The sequence below is a fragment of the Sciurus vulgaris genome, assembly GCF_902686455.1.
Source record: "Sciurus vulgaris genome assembly, chromosome: 10".
In the NCBI taxonomy this organism is placed as follows: domain Eukaryota; kingdom Metazoa; phylum Chordata; class Mammalia; order Rodentia; family Sciuridae; genus Sciurus; species Sciurus vulgaris.
In genome coordinates, this window is record NC_136470.1 from 29019723 (window position 1) to 29039094 (window position 19372).

At 35.0% G+C, this 19372-nt stretch overlaps 1 protein-coding gene across 1 annotated transcript in view; it reads left to right on the forward strand.

Annotated features, from left to right (window-relative positions):
• Window positions 1-19372, forward strand: part of SAMSN1 (SAM domain, SH3 domain and nuclear localization signals 1) — a 341315-nt gene that overhangs the window by 206585 nt on the left and 115358 nt on the right. Inside the window, exons 3-6 of the mRNA XM_079154963.1 lie at window positions 2938-2978; window positions 5918-5955; window positions 8210-8296; window positions 17686-17765. Coding sequence (XP_079011089.1) covers window positions 2938-2978; window positions 5918-5955; window positions 8210-8296; window positions 17686-17765 — 246 coding nt within the window. The remainder of the gene's footprint in view (window positions 1-2937; window positions 2979-5917; window positions 5956-8209; window positions 8297-17685; window positions 17766-19372) is intronic.

A 19372-nucleotide genomic window follows, 5' to 3' on the forward strand; every position in this document is an offset into this window, starting at 1 on the left:
TGAACTCCAAAGTACGAGACAGTCTGCTTATGTAAGCAGAAGTCAGAGTGGAAAGCAGTTTATATTTTGCACAGCTGCTTTGAGTCTGGCACAAGCAGTACTAAAAATTACTTAACCAGTTCAGTAGTAATCTACAACTAGGCGACACCCAGGGAAGAGGCCTATTATTCTAATTAAGTAGACATTGCCCTGTTTAAGTAATCCCCTTTCCTCGAATAATCACACTTCAGACCCGAATTTAATGTGCTTGACTCCAGGCCCTGGAGGAAGCAGGCTGCCTAAGGAGAACTGCATTAACTCCTTCATCTTAGCTGGAATATAAGGAAGTTCAATTTTTTTCCCCAAAGTATTCATTACAAGAAAATTTGTTAACAAAAGATCCCCAAATCTAAGCAGATTTATTAGAAGAAAAAATTGGATGACCCATTTCCAGTAAAACAGAAAGAAGTGGATAGTCCCTAGAGAATGTGATAATATATGTCCTAAAAATCTCTATCCCATGGTCTGAAATTATTTGTCTTGGTCCAGATGTTCCTAAAACACAACCCAGAAGCTAATTGTTTCTCTTTCCCCACACTGCATGATCAGCAGTCACAAATCCTTAACCAGTTTTGTGTGTGTTCAAACCTGACTACAAGTATTAATGTAAAAGAAAATTCACTGTATGAAACAGGAGACCGTTGGAATAATAAATATACCATCTCCCTGAGTTCAAACACTCCAGTCTGAACTGCACATGAATTTTGTGAGCCATCTAGAATTAATCCGTTTGAAAGAAAAGACAATGAAATACTGATATAATAAGCTGATAAGCTGATTAAAAGTCATGTGATTCAAATGATTAAAAATACAAAATGTATCTACTATTTCACATTTTCTTTTTTGCAGATTCACTTCTTGTACTGGCTAACTCTAGACCAGATCCCTTTCTAGTCTCACAGAAGGCAGAATCTATTTCAAAGATGGCAGGGTTTGTAATCTCAAGAGAGCTAACTAAACCCATAGGACAAATGAATGAGACTTGGGATAATGAATTCTGACTCTTGAGACATATGTGGCCCAGGTAGTATTGATGGTGTGAATAAGGAGATCATCCCTTCCTAGTAAATTTCAAATATATATGCTGAAAAACATTGCTACAAAAATGGATGTCCATGCTCTCTCCTGATGACCATTTCTAAGCTGCTTAAACTTTGTGACTGATCATGGTGAAAGAAATACAAGTAGCTTCTAGACTGAGGCTTAGTTGCATCTAGACTGAGACCTGAAGGATTTCATAGAAGACCCTGGATAGAGATCGGTTATTTTTAGGATACATGAGGACAAAGTCCAGAGACTTGAAGGAGTCGTCAGTCTCACCGTTAACTCCTCAGAAGCCTGTTGATGTCTCAGTTCCCCACAGAACTGGGTTCTAACTCCCACTTCTTTACCTACACTCCACTCTGCTACTAGGCATCCTCCTATGGGGAATCCATACAAATTTCAAACCTGTCAAAACTTGTTCCTCATTCATCCTTGGAATGATCTCGCTGACAAGTGAATGATGACACATAATGGGGGGTGGGAGGGAGGCAAGAATGGAGGAAGGTGTGACTGTATAGAGGGAAAAAAAGCAGTGGGAGGGGTGGGGGGAAAGGAAAAAATAACAGAATGAACCAAATGCCATTACCCTATGTAAATGTATGATTACACAAATGGTATGCTTCTACTTCATGTACAAACAGAGAAACAACATGTATTCCATTTGTTTACAATAAAAAAATAAAAATAAAACTTGTTCCTCAAGGTGGGGGACTTGTTTCAGTATACAGGCTTTCAGTAAAGCTCTGCTCAAAAACTGGAAAAAACAGGAGATTCAAATTATCCTCCGATTGCTAAATGTTAGAAACAATAAGAGTTAGAGAAATGACCCCCTAATCACTATGTTGGGGAAAGATTTTAATTTGACTCTCACAGACTGATACCTTTAAGTATTTGGGTAATAGAACCATCTTTGCTTTTTCTGATTTTCTTTCACCATTCTTTCTAGCCTTTTCATTTCTCTTCCCCATTATATAGAATATTGTTCCAATTTTTTAGTTTGCAAATTCTAGAATATTGTTCCAATTTTTAGTTTGCAAATTCTAGAATATTGTTCCAATTTTTAGTTTGCAAATTCTTACCATACCAAACAGATCAAACTTGCTAGAACATAATCTGCTGTCTATAATGCAGTACATGTTCAGTACACGTTTTTTGAATGAAGGAGGGGACCAAAAATAGAATCTGAGGGATTTCAAAGAGGCCTGAGGCGGGAACTTTAGCCCTTTCAAGGATGGTAGTATATGTGGTGACCTATTCTACCTCTAAAAGTGTAAGGGGTTTTGCACACCATTCAGTTGCCCTGAAGAGAAAAGTCAGATAAATCACAGATGATTTCAATACCCCCAAGGTATTGTAATAAGCTGCTTTCCCTCATTGTACTGGGAAGGTACAGGGCTGGTGATATAGCCAGGTGATGCAACCGTTGTCTAGCATCCTGGTCTGAGATCAAATTGAAACACCTGGGTTGGATCGCCAGCACTGCAAAAGAGAAAAGGTACGATATAATGCAATTAGTATACGCTGGCATGCTTTTCTCCCCTCGGTTTTGCTGGTCTGAAGTTGTGAGTATTTAATTGTATGCTTTTATTTAAAAGACCCTTTTTGTCTTTTTTAAACTGGCGACAGCTTTGAATGAGGTATAAATTGTAGTTAATAAGGAAAACATTCTAACATTCTTAAAGTTGCAAAGATGAAAGAGAAAAACAAAACAAAACGAACATCTATGTGACACAATACTGAAAACCGGAAGAAACCCTATTTTACTAGGTAAGACAAAAAGCTGCATTTGGTTTGTACTGCAAGGCTGAGTACTACTTGAATTCTTTCTGATTTCTTTCTTTTGTTATTTTATAGGAAGTTTCTAATTTTGACAATGAAGAATCAAAAAAGAAAAAGTAAGTCAAATTTACTTTATAAACTTTATGTTCTCTTAGTTGTTGATTATGATGTTGATTATGACTATTCTATTGGATTTTCTGCACAAGTACTTTTTTGTTGTTGTTGTTGTTTTTAACTATCCTGTGCAGATCTGGGTGTGTATAATTCAGTTACCATTTCTGTTTATGCTGCTGCATAAGAAACCCGTTTCTGTAGACAGGAATGGTGAAATTTATATTTTCAGAAGAAAAAATGTTTAAACTAGGCTCAGATTAAAGTGGGAGCCTACTTGAACATGTTTCTATCAGTGGTCTACTAATCTTCTAAAGAATTCATCTAATCCAAATACAAGTGTGTTTGCAGTTTTGGGTTATTTAGGTCAGGCCCGGCTTTACATTCAGCACACAGAGCTGCCAGAGGACGTGACATACACATGTGGCACCAGGCAACGGAATTTTAACTAGTATGCAAGAAATACACAGGGGCAGGAAGTTGGTTTACAGGGAAACTTCCAGATTGGTTTCTGAGGATACAGAAGAGCTTCCTTGCATCCTGGTCTGAGACCAAATTGTCATTTGGGTGAGATTCTCTGGGTGCCTCTTTCTCCTCCCCTGGCCCTTGTGCTGTTTTCCATTCTTTCCTCCTTTCCTGCTCACAGCATTCTCCCAGTTGAGAATAAAAATGCATCTGTAGTAAGTGGGTGATTCACAGCTCAGGGTGCCTGCCAGGCAGGGGGAGTTGTATTTTGCCAGATTTGAAGTACTTGAATTGCAACATTGACATTTTCAGCATGAGGTTAAGCCAGTGAAGAACTGGCATTGGCAGCTCCCTTCTCAGTCTTCAAGCTCCACCTACCTAGCTGTTTATCCAGGGATAAGCAAAACTCTAGGTCAAACATTTAAACAAAATTGCAGTTGTTGGCTTATGATTGATATGTTCACAGATTAGAGGATACTAAAATATCGAGGGGCAGATGGAGGATAAATTAAAGAGGAAGGGACTGAGGCTGACCAAATTATGCTTTTTCCAACATAAAAATCTGTTGCGGTGCTCTTTAGACTTCAACCAGGGAAAACAAAATCAAAGATCTTTTAAGTTCCTCAGTTGTTTCCCTCAATTGTTATTCCTGAGGGGAATATCATCGCATGCCTTTACATACCTACCTCACTTAGTAATAATATAAGTAGCTTTTAGCTAAGAGATATCCTAAGCATTTGGCATTAAAACATTTAAAACAAACAAAAATTTTTAAGAAGGAAAGAAACTTACATATGCAGGTTTTTGCTTACAATCCTAAGCTGAAAAAAAAAAAAAAAAAAAAAGAAAGAAAGCAGGTAAACTTGGCTTTAATTTAGTGACTATTGAATAGCACTAGTGGAAATCTAATGCTGTAACAAGGATAGTTATGCATAGGAGGTGAGTGTGTTCATTCATGCATACATCAATTAACATAGTCAAATAAATGTAGTCCCATACTTTGCTTCTGTTTTAAAAACATTTAAGCATGGAATTTTTCAACACACAGAAGAGGAGATAATGATGAACTCACATTGCCAAGTTTGAACAAGGTCAGCTACCATTGATCTTATTTTGGCTTAACTCATTTTACAAGCCCATTCTATTCCCACTCTTTTCCTTTTTTTTTTTTTTTTTAATAAAGCAGATCACAGGCATATAATTTCACATTTCAATATATACTATTATAAAAAAGAGCTATTTTTTAAAAAAGCATAATCAAAATACCACTACTTTGTTAGAACAAAATAAACAAAATAAGGAAAATAACATAATATCACCACATACGCAGCCAGTGTTAAGTTTCTCTATTACTCTCCAAAGCTTTTTCAGAGATTGTTTGAGTCAGGAGCCAATCAAGCTCCATGCCTTGCCTTTGCTTCATGTCTTTTATTTGTAAAAGAAACTGGGTTGTGTGTCTGGAGGAATTTTTTGTATTTTTAAAATTTTGCTGATTAAATCTTTGTTATATTTTTTAAATGTTGTTTTCCATATACTATGTTTCTTATCAATTTTAATTAACTCTCAAGATGTGATAAGATTCATTTGATATACATACATATTTAAAAGTGAGTCTTCAGGGACTGTGAACTTCCTGTTGCATTACATTATAAGTCACATTTTATAATCTTTTTATGATGGTGATATTGCTCTGTGGGTTTAGATGGTATCAGGTTGATCCATCCAGCACAAGGTTGCCCATCAATCTTTTAACTAAAAGCTTGAGCAGCAATTGGTGACTATTTCCCATATCCATTGTTTTCTGGATTACATAATAATTGTATCAATCTGCATCATTCTTTCTCTATTAAATAGAATTATAGTCTGTTCTCTGTAATCACTAGTTCCACATCTGTGGATTCAACCAACTGCAGATAGAAAAAACTTTAAAAATTGTGTCTGTACTGAAGCTGCACGGAACTTTCTTTTCAAGAGTCTGTCTACAAAACAATATAGCAACTACTTAGAATTTACATTGCATTAGATATCATAAGTAAGCTGGAGATGATTTAAAATATGCAGGATGATGTGTATAGGTTACATAAAAATACTATGTCATTTTACATAGATGACCTAAGCTTTGACACATTTTGATATTTGCAGCTGTGGAATTAAGGGAGTCCAGGGATTTGCAGATAGTGAGAGAGGACTATATCTGGGAAATACTTTCCCCCATTAGCTACTTAGTTTATGTAGAAATGGTCCATTCTTTTTCAGGTTTATGAATATTAGTTTCTTCATATTGCTTGGAAAATTCCAGATCAAGATTATATTTGTATTAACAATAATTTGCACTTAGGGTCAGGTTCAAGACTGGAGTCAGTCCTCAGAAGTAGAATTTATTTCTTCTCTCAAAAGCATTGCACACATTCTAATTTGTTTAATTGAAGTATAATGTATTAAATGTAGACTTAAATGTGTGTTTCTCTTATTCTTCTAGGTCATTCCGGAGATTTGCATCTGAAAATAAAATATTTGGTTAGTGATTCACAAGACTACCTATGTTAATGTTGTATTCTGTTTCCTTATACATTGTTTATCTGCTACTGCCATAAAGTAACAATACGTGATCAGTAAAAGTCAGATTGAGTTGTCTGAATTCTATGGAAGAGATTTTTTAAAAATGTGGTTCCATTCTTACTTTAAGATAGAGAAATCATTGATTTATTTAGAATAATTTCCTTTTATATTTAAAAAGACAAACTCTCTTTGATGGTTTATTAGCTGATTATCTTCCAGCTCTCCACATTTAGTTTGGTTGGTCCATGGTCAAGGTGACCTGTTAGAGATCTTTTCAGATCTTTGAATTTAGGAGTAAATAAAAATGAAGCTGAATATAGTTTTATTGCAAAAGACTCTTCTGTGTTTCAAACACCAGGACATCTCTTTAGTTTTTGCTATTATAACATCCATAGTAATAATAAGGGCAATTGGTTTGATTTGCATATTAATTCCAAAGTAAAAATGCTATTCTATTAATAACTTTTAGAAAGTTAATGGATCATCTCCCTCCTTCCTTTAAAGAATATAGGGAGCCAGTCATTGTAAAACACTCACAACAGCAAAACATCAGGATTACCTAGTCAAGAATTCAATTTTAGTGCAGTGTGTCAAAATTGTGGGAACCCTTTCTCCTTTCCTTTATCCTCAGAGTCTAGGAGTCTGGTGCGCATTTCCATTTTCCTCTTTGCCCAACTGATTTCCTGCTAGGATCTGAAAAGTTTAATCTGACCAAGGTGATCATCCTCAGTGGGTGCATATTCCAAGGATATCTGCACTTTAATCAGGTTTGATGTTCTTATAGCAGTGGCATCAATAGGGACTGTGCCTTATCTAATCCATTAGCATCCTGTGGGCATTAGTTGTTAAATATTTTTAATAGCACCCCTGGTTTGAATAGCACATTGTATTACATAAAAGGAAATAAGGTGAAATTTAATTTTCCATCAGGATCATTCTCACAGTCATCTATTCTGATTCATTTACTAGACCAGGGATGTTTCCATCTTAGCAATTCCTGGTGATCATATGCCTTTTCTATAATCAAAACATGAAATCAAATAGTGACTTTAGAAATGACACAGTATGATGAATTTGTCTTCATTCTTTGGTTATATTATTTAAAATTTATTTTTTCAGTGTAAATATAACATATAATCTTTGGCAAATAGATAAGAAGAGATTCTAGTTTTTCAACTGGTGCAGTTTTTATACGTCCAGGCCTTGCTTAGGTACTAGATGTTGAGATAACCAGGCTGAGCAAATCATGATCTTTCCACCCAAGGCTTTTATAGTTTCATGAAATCATCACAACTCAATGTTCTGTTTACATACTTATCATTTTGAAAAAAATATTGGGGAGCGTGGAGGGTGGGGATCCTTTAACTTATGAAAAAAAGGGTAACAAATTCAGGAAAACTACTCCAAAGAATAATGCAGTCATGAGCTAGTAAGAAGCATTTGAGTAATAGCATTCTACCACAAAGGCATGAGTCATGAGTACCTGTATGAGCAGTCCACAGGTCACCTGGGGCTTTCCATTGTTATGGGCTGGGCTATATGGGCAATGACCAAACAGATTCCATTTTACCCTGAAACTCCATGTCATGGAGGAGATACATGCTCTCCTCTGGGAACACCCCACCTCTGTGCCCATCAACAGTGGCTTAGCATATAATGTTTGGCTACACAAAATGGCAACTCTTATAAAATGTAAAATTGTTTTCTCTTTGGTTCTTATTTTTCTTGGACAGTGTACTCTGTCAGAGAATGATTGTCTAGATGTTAGTAAACATTCTTTAACTGGTACCCAACTAAGGTCGTTTTGACCCACTTCCCCTTCTGCTTATGATTTTAGATCTCATGATGGTAGTTTGTAGTTTTGAATCATAGCAACAGTCACTTATGATTAATGTACTGACATGTTAAAACCCCTGCAATCCTATGCTCAGGGCTGTACCCCCAATAGCCATTTTGGGCATTGTGAGAAACGGTCAGCTGGCCAGTTAATAAAGACTCTCAAATTTGGACTTCTCCGTGGTGATGGGTCTGTTCTTAAGTTGTGACCCATAACACCATCAGAGACTAGACTTCCTAGAACGGGCCACAGAACTCTCTTGACATATCACTCAGCAAGTTACAACCATGTGCTAAAATCATTTTGAATATTTCTTACACTTACTAGATAGATATTACTATGAATTCTGCTAACTAATCCTCTGCTTTACTTTAGAAGGGAAAACTGTGAATGACACAATCTGGCAGGAACCCAGCAAGGCTGAGAATGATTCCCACATCAGAAGGCCCTGTCAGCTAAAAGGTAATTGCTAAATTTATTTCAGCTGACTTTGCAGTTTTTCCCAAAGTAGTTTAAAGGGCAGGTAAGGAAAATTTACATCTTTCATCATTAAATTAAACAGGGCATTGTGGTCTACTAAGAAAGGAAAAACAAATAAGATAGAATGAGTTAGTAGAACTTGTTAAGATATCTCCATTTCTATCTATATCTAAATGATATATATATATATGTATACATACACACACATATATATGGTTATATACATATAGTCACATATATACGCATATAAAGAGGAAGTAATATCTAATTTGCCTGTTGTAGCAAAAAGAAAAGAATCAATTGCAAGTGATATTGAAAGTCTTTAATGTCCAAAATAATTTTAAAACCTGTTAAAAATTAGCAAATAGAAAAACCATTTAAAAATGATATACCTCTAAGTTATTATGTTAACACTTTCTAAAATAATTTAGGAGAAATAACTTTGATTATTAATGCAAAATTATGCCATTTTATAATTTAAAAATTCCCATGAGAAAATTAGCAGTCAGATATAGAATAATTTATTAATAATAAATGACTTCATGATTAAAATTACTTAACTTTGAGAAGGTAAATATTTATGTTAGTCAGCTTTTCATCACTGTGACAAATACCTGAGAAAAACAACTTGGAACAGAAAAGATTTATTTTGTCTCACAACTTCAGAAGTTTCAGTCCATGATTGACTGACTTCATTACTTTAGGCCTGTTAGAGGCAGAACATCATGGTGGAAGGGCATGGCAAGGAAAAGCTTCTCAGATTTTTAGCAGCTAGGAAGCATAGAGAGAGGGAGAAGGGGGATCAAACAAAAACTACCCATCCAGAGTATTCCTCCACTGATAAACTTCCACCAACTCTGCCTTATTGACTTATTTCTACTACCTCCCAGTAATCCATTCAGCCACCAATGATCACTCAGTGATGAGATCAGAGCCCCTAAGATCCAATCACTTCCCAAAGGTCCCATCTCAGAACATTGCTGCATTGGGACCTTTACCACATAAAACTCTGGAGGACCTTCCAGATCCAAACTGAGATAAGAGTTCACAAATATAAACAACAGTAAGAAAAGTTGGTCTGTTTAGTATCCTTCCCAAGGTTATTGAAACAAAAAATGATCAGTAATACTAGGTATTAATAATTTAAAAGTTTATGGCATTTGCAAATAAATGGTTGGAATTGGAGAATATCATGCTAAGTGAAATAAACCAATCCCCAAAAAAACAAAGGCTGAATGTTTTCCCTGATAACTAGATGATGATATATAATGGGGGTGCGGGGGGAGTGAGAGAAGAATGGAGGAACTATAGACTATGTAGAAGGAAATGAGAGAGTGGATATGAAAAATGGTGGAATGAGACAGACATCATTACCCTATGTACATATATGATTACACGAATGGTATGAATCTACATTATGCACAACCATAGAAATGAAATGATGTACCCCATTTGCATACAATGAATCAAAATGCAGTCCATAAAAATAAAAAAGATTTTAATAAAATTTTTTAAAAATATTTTGAAACAAAGGGAATTTTAATGTATTTTTGCAGTTAGGAGCTTAATACTTGTTTAATTCTACACTTTGTTGTTTTTCATTTTATTTTTTTTCAGAAAGTTCTTAAGTGTATAAATTAATTATTTATGAAAATAATAATTTTCCTTTGAAATATTTCAGTTTTATTCAAGATTAAGTAACATTTGGTAAGTGATTTTAATTAAATTTTAAATATTTAAATTTTCCTCTGTAACAGGAGAAGTATTTGAGGATTATTTGAAATGTTTTAATTACAAAAAAGGGAATGTTTTAATGCTATCATGTTTTGATGTCTTCAGATGAATGCCAGTTATATTCATCTGTACCTTAAGTCAGTCAAACATTCATCCATTCGTCCGTCATTTTGTCCATTCACCTATTCATCCATTTATTCCCTCTCTCTAATGAGCATATTATAATTTAAATTTTTGATTTATGGATAAAGAAGCTATAACTGTATTATATATTATTTTTAACTAAAGAAAATTTGCCAAAGTCCTTTCAAGTACTTTTTTCTACAGCTGCCATTATAAGAAATGCTGGTTTTGTTTTACATTTTATATTTAGTAGTAGGAGGCAGGCAATATGTCATAGTTACTCTGAGAAAGCAGCACAGGGTTTTGGCCTCAAATGAGGTGCTTCTGACTGGCGGTCTTTTCTTTGTCAAAGAAAAATAAAAAAAAAAAAAAACCTAGAGAAATTTTACAGACTACTTCCCAGCTATGCTATTTCTCAGATTTTTGAGTGATCATATATGTTTAGAGTGTGTGTGTGTGTGTGTGTGTGTGTGTGTGTGTGTGTGTGTGTGTGTCCAAGAAGTTCAGCCCACATTTCAGCAGAAGCTGTTGAGTCACAGGACATTACCTAGGGATTAATGCTGTGCTGGGAAGAGTTGATGGCCTGAGACCAAGGCTGTCGGTGCCATTATAAATTGAAGGGAGAAATTTAGTGGGGGAGGGAGAGCCACAAGTTGTGGGCTCAAATTTTATGGGTGTAGTAGCTTCATTTGGATGTCTCAGAGTATTTCTAAGCAATTAGTGCCCTACATATCAACCCATAATATTTCTTTCTCATTTTACATAGTACTTTTTAGCAGTTAGTTGCATACTTAGAATGGTTTACTGTGCCTGAGGATAGGCAGTCTGGAGTTTAGTGACATGAAGATGAGAAAGTGCATTATTGTTATCATCTACAGGTCCTGATTTTTATTGAACACTAATGATGAAATCATAAAGACAGTCACAATGAAATAAAAGTATATATATATAAATAAATGGTAGGAGTGACATTAACCTGTAAGGAATCTTACAACCTCCAACACCAAAATTTCAAAATGGTATTTCTACATGACACATGTTCTATTAATAACACTTAACCCTAAAGAGTATTGGGATCAGATGCAAAACCTTCATAGGCTCTATTTAGCAGAGGATCTGTGCCTGCTGTTTTAATCCTTACAGATACTCACATAGTTCCACAACATGGCTATACTGTGAAGGCAAAATTCATCAGAATAAGTTGAGTGGCAGAAGCCTGACATTCTTTGTTTACCTTGTCCATCTCCTTTCCCTAAGAAGAATTTTATTTAAAACTACATGCATTGTATTAAGAGACTATATCTGTAAACTAAATGTAGGGTAAATTGATTGTTTAGGACTTTACCACTAAAATCTCAAATAGCTTAGGTGTCAAGGGAAATTAATCTCTAATTTATGATATTTGTATTTTCAGTATTATAAACAGGGAGAATATCCATTTTTTGTAAATTGAATTCAATTTAAAATTTTTAAATTTATTTTGGCTTTTGTTTTATGAAATAAAACTGAGAAAAACAAACTTTGCAAAACTATGAATTGGAGTTTACTGGTCAAGCTGGACTTTACATAAAGATAGCTTCGAGAAAAAGGTTTTCCTACTTCAGACCAAAAATTACAAAGAAGAAAAACAAAGCAATATTTGAAAACACAAAAAAAAAGAAATCAAAGCATTTGGGGAATTAGATGATTTTGTAGTAAATATGACAATGATATACTATTCCCTACAAGTATTTGAAAAAATTGACATGTGTTTGTAAAGGAAATAAAGGAATAAGAAATATTTGCAGTAATCCTAGCAGCTTGGGAGGCTGAGGCAAGAGGATTGCGAGTTCAAAGCCAGCCTCAGCAAAAGCGAGGTGCTAAGCAACTCAGTGACACCTTGTCTCTAAATAAAATACAAAATTGGGCTGGGGATGTGGCTCAGTGGTCGAGTGTGACTGCATTCAATATCCAGTACCAAAATAAATAAATAAATAAATAAATAAATGCAAATTTCAAAATTTCAAAAAAGAAAGAAAAAGAAAAATGAAATAAGGGTGGGAAACATGGTCAGAGTAAAAGCAGTATTAACTTCACTCACACTACTACAGAATTACTTTAAAAAAATTTTTCTTTACATATGGCCTTGTGAAATTTGTTCTCAAAAGAAAACCTATTGGGAGAGAAGTGGTATTCTTAGTGCATTCTACCACGTGACTACTATTGTTTTGAAGTCTTTATTCTGTCCTGAATTCTACTCAATATCATTATTTGGCCAGTGTCTTTGAAGTAAGCATGTAAATATTTTGGCTTGATTTTTAAGACCTCATTAATTTTCTCTTTTTAGTCTGATTCCTAATACTCTTCTTTCAAGATGACAAATAAATTCACAAATGTATTTACCTTCCTGGTTAATATTTTGGTAGCACACTTTTTTTTTTTTTTTTTTTCTTTTTTTGGCATGCTGAGAATCAAACCAAGGACCTTGCATGTGCTAGGCAAATGCTCTACCATTGAGCTACACCTGCAACCCAGCACATTTAATTAAAAAAAAAAAAAAAAAGTTTTCCAAGAGCAGGCAGTTCAATTTTGAGGAGACTGCACTGTAAGAGGAATGGCAGAGAAAAGAGCTATTTCACAGCTGAATGTCCACTTATGAGCTGAATTAACTCCCTGAGCCAAGGCTATCTGTGTGGGAGGTAGCTCTTAGACTTCCAAAGAAGCTCTTCTCAATTCAATAATGGCGGTACTTAGAGATCCTGTTTTTCGTACAAGTGAATCTTAAATCTTAGGATCCTTAAATTCTTTTCATGAATTCTTCTTAAGAGCATAGTTCCCTATTTGAAAATCACTAGAGTCAGAGTATCTGTACTAGAATCACCTAGAAGCTGAGTAGAAATAAAGATGGTTTTCTTTGCCTTATCCTATTTTTTTTTTCCTGCAAGTTCATTTGAGGGGAAATTTGAGTCTCAAGTTTTATGTGGGATGGCACATTCATTCCTGTGCATACAGATGTTTGTGATCCGCTGTGTAGTTCATGTGTGATCTGTTGCTCAGACCACACCAATATTTAGTGGTGTAAGACAATATTTTTTTTTAATTTAAATAAAAGATTTTTAATTCTAAAATGTCACATCTTTCCAAATGTCAAACAAATGTAAAAATGTAATACAAATATTTTGAGGCATATACACAAGATATAAACTCACACTGAAATAATTTGGGATGAACGTCTATTTATCAGAAGACACCTTAAAAAATGTTTCAGAACAAGTTATCAACTGGGAGAAGACATGTAATATATATAATTGACAAAGAGTAAATATGAAAAATTCTATAAATATTCCAACAGAAAAATGAGCAAAAACATCAACAAACAGTTCCCAGAAGAGAAAAACATGTACACCAAATTCAAAAACAGATTTTCAAGCATAATAATTTTGAGGCTCATGGAATTCCGAAAGATATCAGGAATTCAGTCAGAGCAGTGCTTCTTGATGTGATTGATGTCTGGGACTTAACATGGGAAGACTTGAATGATCATATAGGGGTTTCTTCACTTACCTTTTGAGCACCTGATCTAGAATGGACTGGATTCAGCTTGGACCCTCACCTGGAGAACCTATACATGGCCTCTCCATGTGACTTAAGCTTCACTGGGCCTAAGGGTTAGGTTTCAAGAAGGAGCAACTAGAAAGAAGTTTCACACCACATTATGGAATGAAGTGTTGAGAAATAAGCACCTTAAGAGATTGAGGCAGAAACAACAAGGCTTCTTCTAACCTGGCCTTGGAAGTCACAAAGCATCACTTTTACCACATTCTACTGTGACAAGTGAGTCACTAAAATTAGCCTAAATTAAACTGGAGGGGAATTGACCTCCATTTCTTGATGGAGAATGACAGGTCACACTGCAGAAGAACACACATTATGGGAGATACATTTGCAGACATCTGTACAAAACTTAATCTGCCGAATTTAGCTATTGCTCTTTGCCACTACTTAGAAACAAACTACTCCTGTCTTTATAAATGCTATCTGTTTTTTGTGTGTGAAATATTTGGGAAATTGCAAACAAACATGGTTAATCTTCATGAAATGCAATTATCCTGGTGTCTCAATTATCCTTAGTCCCATACCCTCACAGGTCCTAGTTATCTACAGCAGGGGTGAAAACGGATAACTCTATCACTGAATTTATTCGGAAGACAAGCTTGTTTGTGGCCACCTGATATTTCAAAAATCAGAATTTTTCCATTAAAATTTATATATTCACATTCTCTTGAAAAACTTGGGGAAAACTGAAAATCCTGGACCCCAAGTCCCAGGAGAGTTCAGTTAGGGAGCCGAAAGCCATGGCTACCTTTCAGCTGGGGAGCCAGCCCTCTAGCTCACTATAGCACATCCATGATCTCCTTGAGCAAATCCACTTCCTGTAGATAGTTATATTTGCAACAATTGATCTCCAAATTCTTGTACCTGGTATTCAAGGGCCATTAAAATTTGGCCATACTTACTCATACAGCCCTCTTTCCTCATACAGCATATCCAGAATTGCCCTCTGGAATAACCAATCTCAATGTCTGCACTTATAAACATGGTCCACTCATTCTGTACTATTGGTCAGTGTTCAGTGCATTTGTATAAATGCTGCCGAATTTGTACTTTTCATTTCATTCCACCTTGCCTTACTATACATATTCTTCAAGCTTTCATTCTGGCCCTGACTCTTGCATAAGTACCCCAGGTCATAATAATCTCATCCCATCCTGCTGTGTCTGAACCACTCATTGTAACCCCCCTTGTATTGTTATGCAAGTGCATTGTACATAATCATGTCCAATTTCCTTAGATTATAGTTTCCATATAGTACAGGAGGTCACTTACCTTTGTCTATAGTCAAAGAACTGTCTTGAGAAGGAACTCTTCAAAATTCATGTTCAAGGGATCAAAAATAAATAAAAGAGAGAAAGAAGTAAAGGGAAGAAATACTGTTTTTTGAAAATACAGAAACAAACAAAAAACAGGTTGCAAAATCTCAACTTTCAGCATCCTGACCCAATGACAAAAGGTCTTGTTTGAAAGAACAATCTCACAAAATCAACTCATTTTAAAATTTAGAGTTCTATTGGAATACTGTAGCATAGTAACTTTGATTTTAAATAGTAAGTTATTGTTGCAAATAATTCTGACACTGTGAATTTAATTTCTCTTTTGACTGTATATATAATGGGAATTTGGAGAAAATTCTGTTCTCATTTTTTTACTATTCTTGGAGGATTGGCCTCACCTGTGTTTCATTCAGTGAAAAATACGAAAAAAGGAATAGCGGAAAATTGTAGCAGTGATTCCATGTAAAAAGGAGTGAAGGTAAAGGGAAGTTTGTTTGTCTGGTGGTTAGGTGATTTTTATGGATCACAGTCACCTCATCTGTAAATTGAAACACTTAGATGTTGAACATTTTCTCATGTATTTGTTGCTCAATTATATATCTTCTTCCATGAAGTGTCTATTCAGTTCTTTTGCCCATTTGTTGATTGGGTTATTTGGTTTTTTGGTGTTAAGTTTTTTGAGTTCTTTTTATAGCCTAGAGATTAATGCTTTATCTGAGATTCATGTGATAAACATTTTCTCCCAATCTATAGAGTCTCTCTTCACATTACTGATTGTTCCCTTTTCTGGAAGAAGTTTTTCAGTTTGAATTCATTCCATTTATTGACTCTTGATTTAACTTCTGCCACTTTAGGGATCTTGTTAAGGAAGTCAGACCCTAGGTTGACATGGTGAAGATTTGGACCTACTTTTTCTTCTAGTAAGTCACAGGGTCTCTGTTCTAGTGCCCAAGTCTTTAATTCACCTTGAGTACAATTGATCAACAAATATGTGAAAAAATGTTCAACCTCTCTAGTAATTAGAGAAATGCGAATCAAAACGACTCTAAGATTTCATCTCCAATCAGAATGGCAATTATCAAGAATATAAGCAACAGTAAACGTTGTCGAGGATGTGGGTAAAAAGGTACACTCATACATTGCTGGTGGGAATGCAAAATGGTGCAACCATTATGGAAAGCAATATGGAGATTCCTCAGAACACTTGGAATGGAACCACAATTTGATCCAGCTAATCCCACTCCTTGGTTAATACCCTAAGGACTTAAAATCAGCCTACTACAGTGAAGCAGTCACATCAACGTTTATAGCAGTTCAACTCACAATAGCTAAATTATAAAACCAACCCAAATGTCCTTCACCAGATGAAAGGATAAAGAAAATGTGATATATATATATATATATATATGAAAATATTCTTTATATATATATATAAGAAAATATATATAAATATTCTTTATATATATAAATAAGAAAATATTCTTATTCAGCTTTAAAGAAGAATGAAATCATGACATTTGCTGGTAAATGGATGGAGTTGGAGGATATCATGCTAAACAAAATAAGCCAAATTCAAAAAACCAAAGGCTGAATGTTTTCTCTGATATGTGGATGATAATTCACAATAGGGTGTTGGGAGCTAGGGAAGAATAGAATTACTTTATATTAGGTAGAGGGCAGTGAAGGGAGGGGAAGGGGTATAGGGGTAGGAATGATAGTGGAGTGAAACAGACATTATTACCTCATGTACCTATATGACTGCATGACTGATGTGATCCTACAATATGTACCGTCAGAAAAATAAGAAATTATACCCCATTTATGTATGATTTATCAAAATGTATAAATGTATTCTGTCATGAACAACTAATTAGAACACATAAAATTTTTTTTATTTAAAAATAAAAATAAAACATTTAGATTAAGTAACCCATAGTTTTTTCCTCTTTTAACACACTTTATAATTCTGATTTAAATAAATAAAGCTCTTTGTACAGGGTCTGAAAAGTAATTGCTGTTACTTTTGAAAAGGTTTCATTTAGCTAAAAGTAAATGGATTCCAGTTCCAAAGCTTTTACTAAAGCATGCATAGAACAATTTTGACATAAATAATTCATGTTGAGAAGACCCAAGCTAATGAAGCTCAAAATGCCAGGGGTGGATAGCTTAGTTTAACAGAAACAGGTGAGGTGATAACAGCAGGGAATCATAGCATTTTGGTGTTAGAAGTGGCTTTTGTAACTAGTGTGCTATCCTGTTATTACCAAAAGAGAAAAAGTTCCAGAAAGATTCTGTGGCTTGCTGAAGGGCACAGCTGGTGGATGGCATTTGGGGTTTTTTATTTCTTTATTTCACTATTTTATTTTGATCTGTTTCTTGTAAAAATAGTACACCTTTAAGAAAATAAATTTTTATGACCAAGCCCACATGATGCCTAAATTGATGAAATAAAAACACATTTAACTTTAAATTGCACCTAAACTTTCTAAATCTTGTAATTTTACTTTTGTTTGCTTTTTGTTTTTTGCAGTGCTGGTGGCCAGGGACTCATGCATGATGCGAAAGAGCTGTAACACTGAGCTAAATCCCTGGCCTAAATCTTGTCATTTCTGATAATCTGTGTGTAACCTTTATTTTTTATAGATTTAAATGAAGATGGTTTTCTTCTGAGCACTAACATGCATACCTTTCAAGAGAAAGAACTACAAGGAACTTCTTATCAGGTGAATAATATTAATAATCAACATTTACTTGGGATTTTGTGAAAATCTTGTTACAGAGCTTTGTAATATGCTTGATATAGTGTACCATATTTAGACAGCCTGGTAGCTACTTTGTATTTAGTTATTGTTGGTTGTTTTGCAATTGATATGCTTATGTCCCTGTAAATTGAAACATAAATGACAAAATCAAATAATGACTTAAGATAACAAACCATTTTGATTGTGCAAAACATCATGCTCTATGGCCTTCTGATAAGAAACTCTGGGCCTGTTAAATTAATATACTGGGACATTCTCTGATCAGACCTAAGTACTAAGTACTTCCAACTACCTGGCAACCTTCACTGTGCATCTGTACCTCATATCTTCACATTTAATATTAAGACATATACTGTGGTTACTGACCTATTCCTTTGAAAACTGCATTAATTAGCTCAGGGATTTAAGCAATTAACAATATCCAAATGTTGGGCCTCTGCAATGATAGTAACATTAATTCACCGCTAAATACTTGCTATTCATCCTGTAGCAAGAAAGAGCATATGAGTCAATAGAGGCAACTTGAGCATCGGGATGATTTTTGATATTTTTCTGACAGCCATAAGGTCCTCTTTAATCATTGTGATAGTTTTATTAGAAAATTTAGAACTGACCTTCCTTGCTGCAGTAGATTGATCAATAGGCAGAGGATATATAGCATATGAATTGTGAAGGGTTGATTTGGTAAGGAAAGGGAGCTCACATTCCTAAATCCAGCCTGATTTCTGAGGTTGTTGGAGAAGCTTCAATGAATTAAACAATGGGCTATAACTTTTGATCAACTGCAGCTTCTGCTGGTTGGTGTGATACTGCTGGGAGTAGAGTATTCTCCTGAGGCCTGCCAGCTCACTGCCTGAGCTCCCATCTTCCAGTGGAGTCACTCAAAGTGCATGTGCAAGGACTCTGAAATCAGACAGGGCATGGTTGCATCATGGTTTGACTTGTGGTTGCTATGTGCCTTTGGTCCATTTCTTTACTCTCTCCTACCTCAGTTTTCATCACTCTGTAAAATCAGTCTATAAAGGAACTTCTGTCTCAGTGCTGTCGTGAAGACGAAGTGGGATACCTCACTACAGCACTTAGCTTCATGGCTGGCATTTAGATGATGCTTTAAAAAATTCGGTTGTGGGTCATTGCTCCTCCTTCACTTCTCCCTCCCCCTCCTTTCCCTGCCCCATCTCCTCCCCTTACACTTTCCAAGGGCTGAATGACACTTTCACAAGTGCAGCTGACAGATTATCTCTGAAATATGCAATCTCATTTTCCTAAATTCAGATAAGGTCTCAGATATAATATCTAAGTGAAACATTGTCTGATAGTCAGGAACAACTACTGGCTGGTTTACAGAAAAAAGTTCCCCAGGTATGTCTTGTGCAAAGGAGATTTTTCTTTAGATTTTTCATAGAAAATAGAGTTATCTGTTAGAACAAAATAATGCAGAAAATTCTTAGAAGAAAATGATAAAAGATAATTCTTTACCCTAATACTAATGCTTCGGGAACTTTTAATTGGCCCAGAAGTGGGACTTCTAGAATGGTAACCATTCAGTTGTGCCATGTAGTTTACCA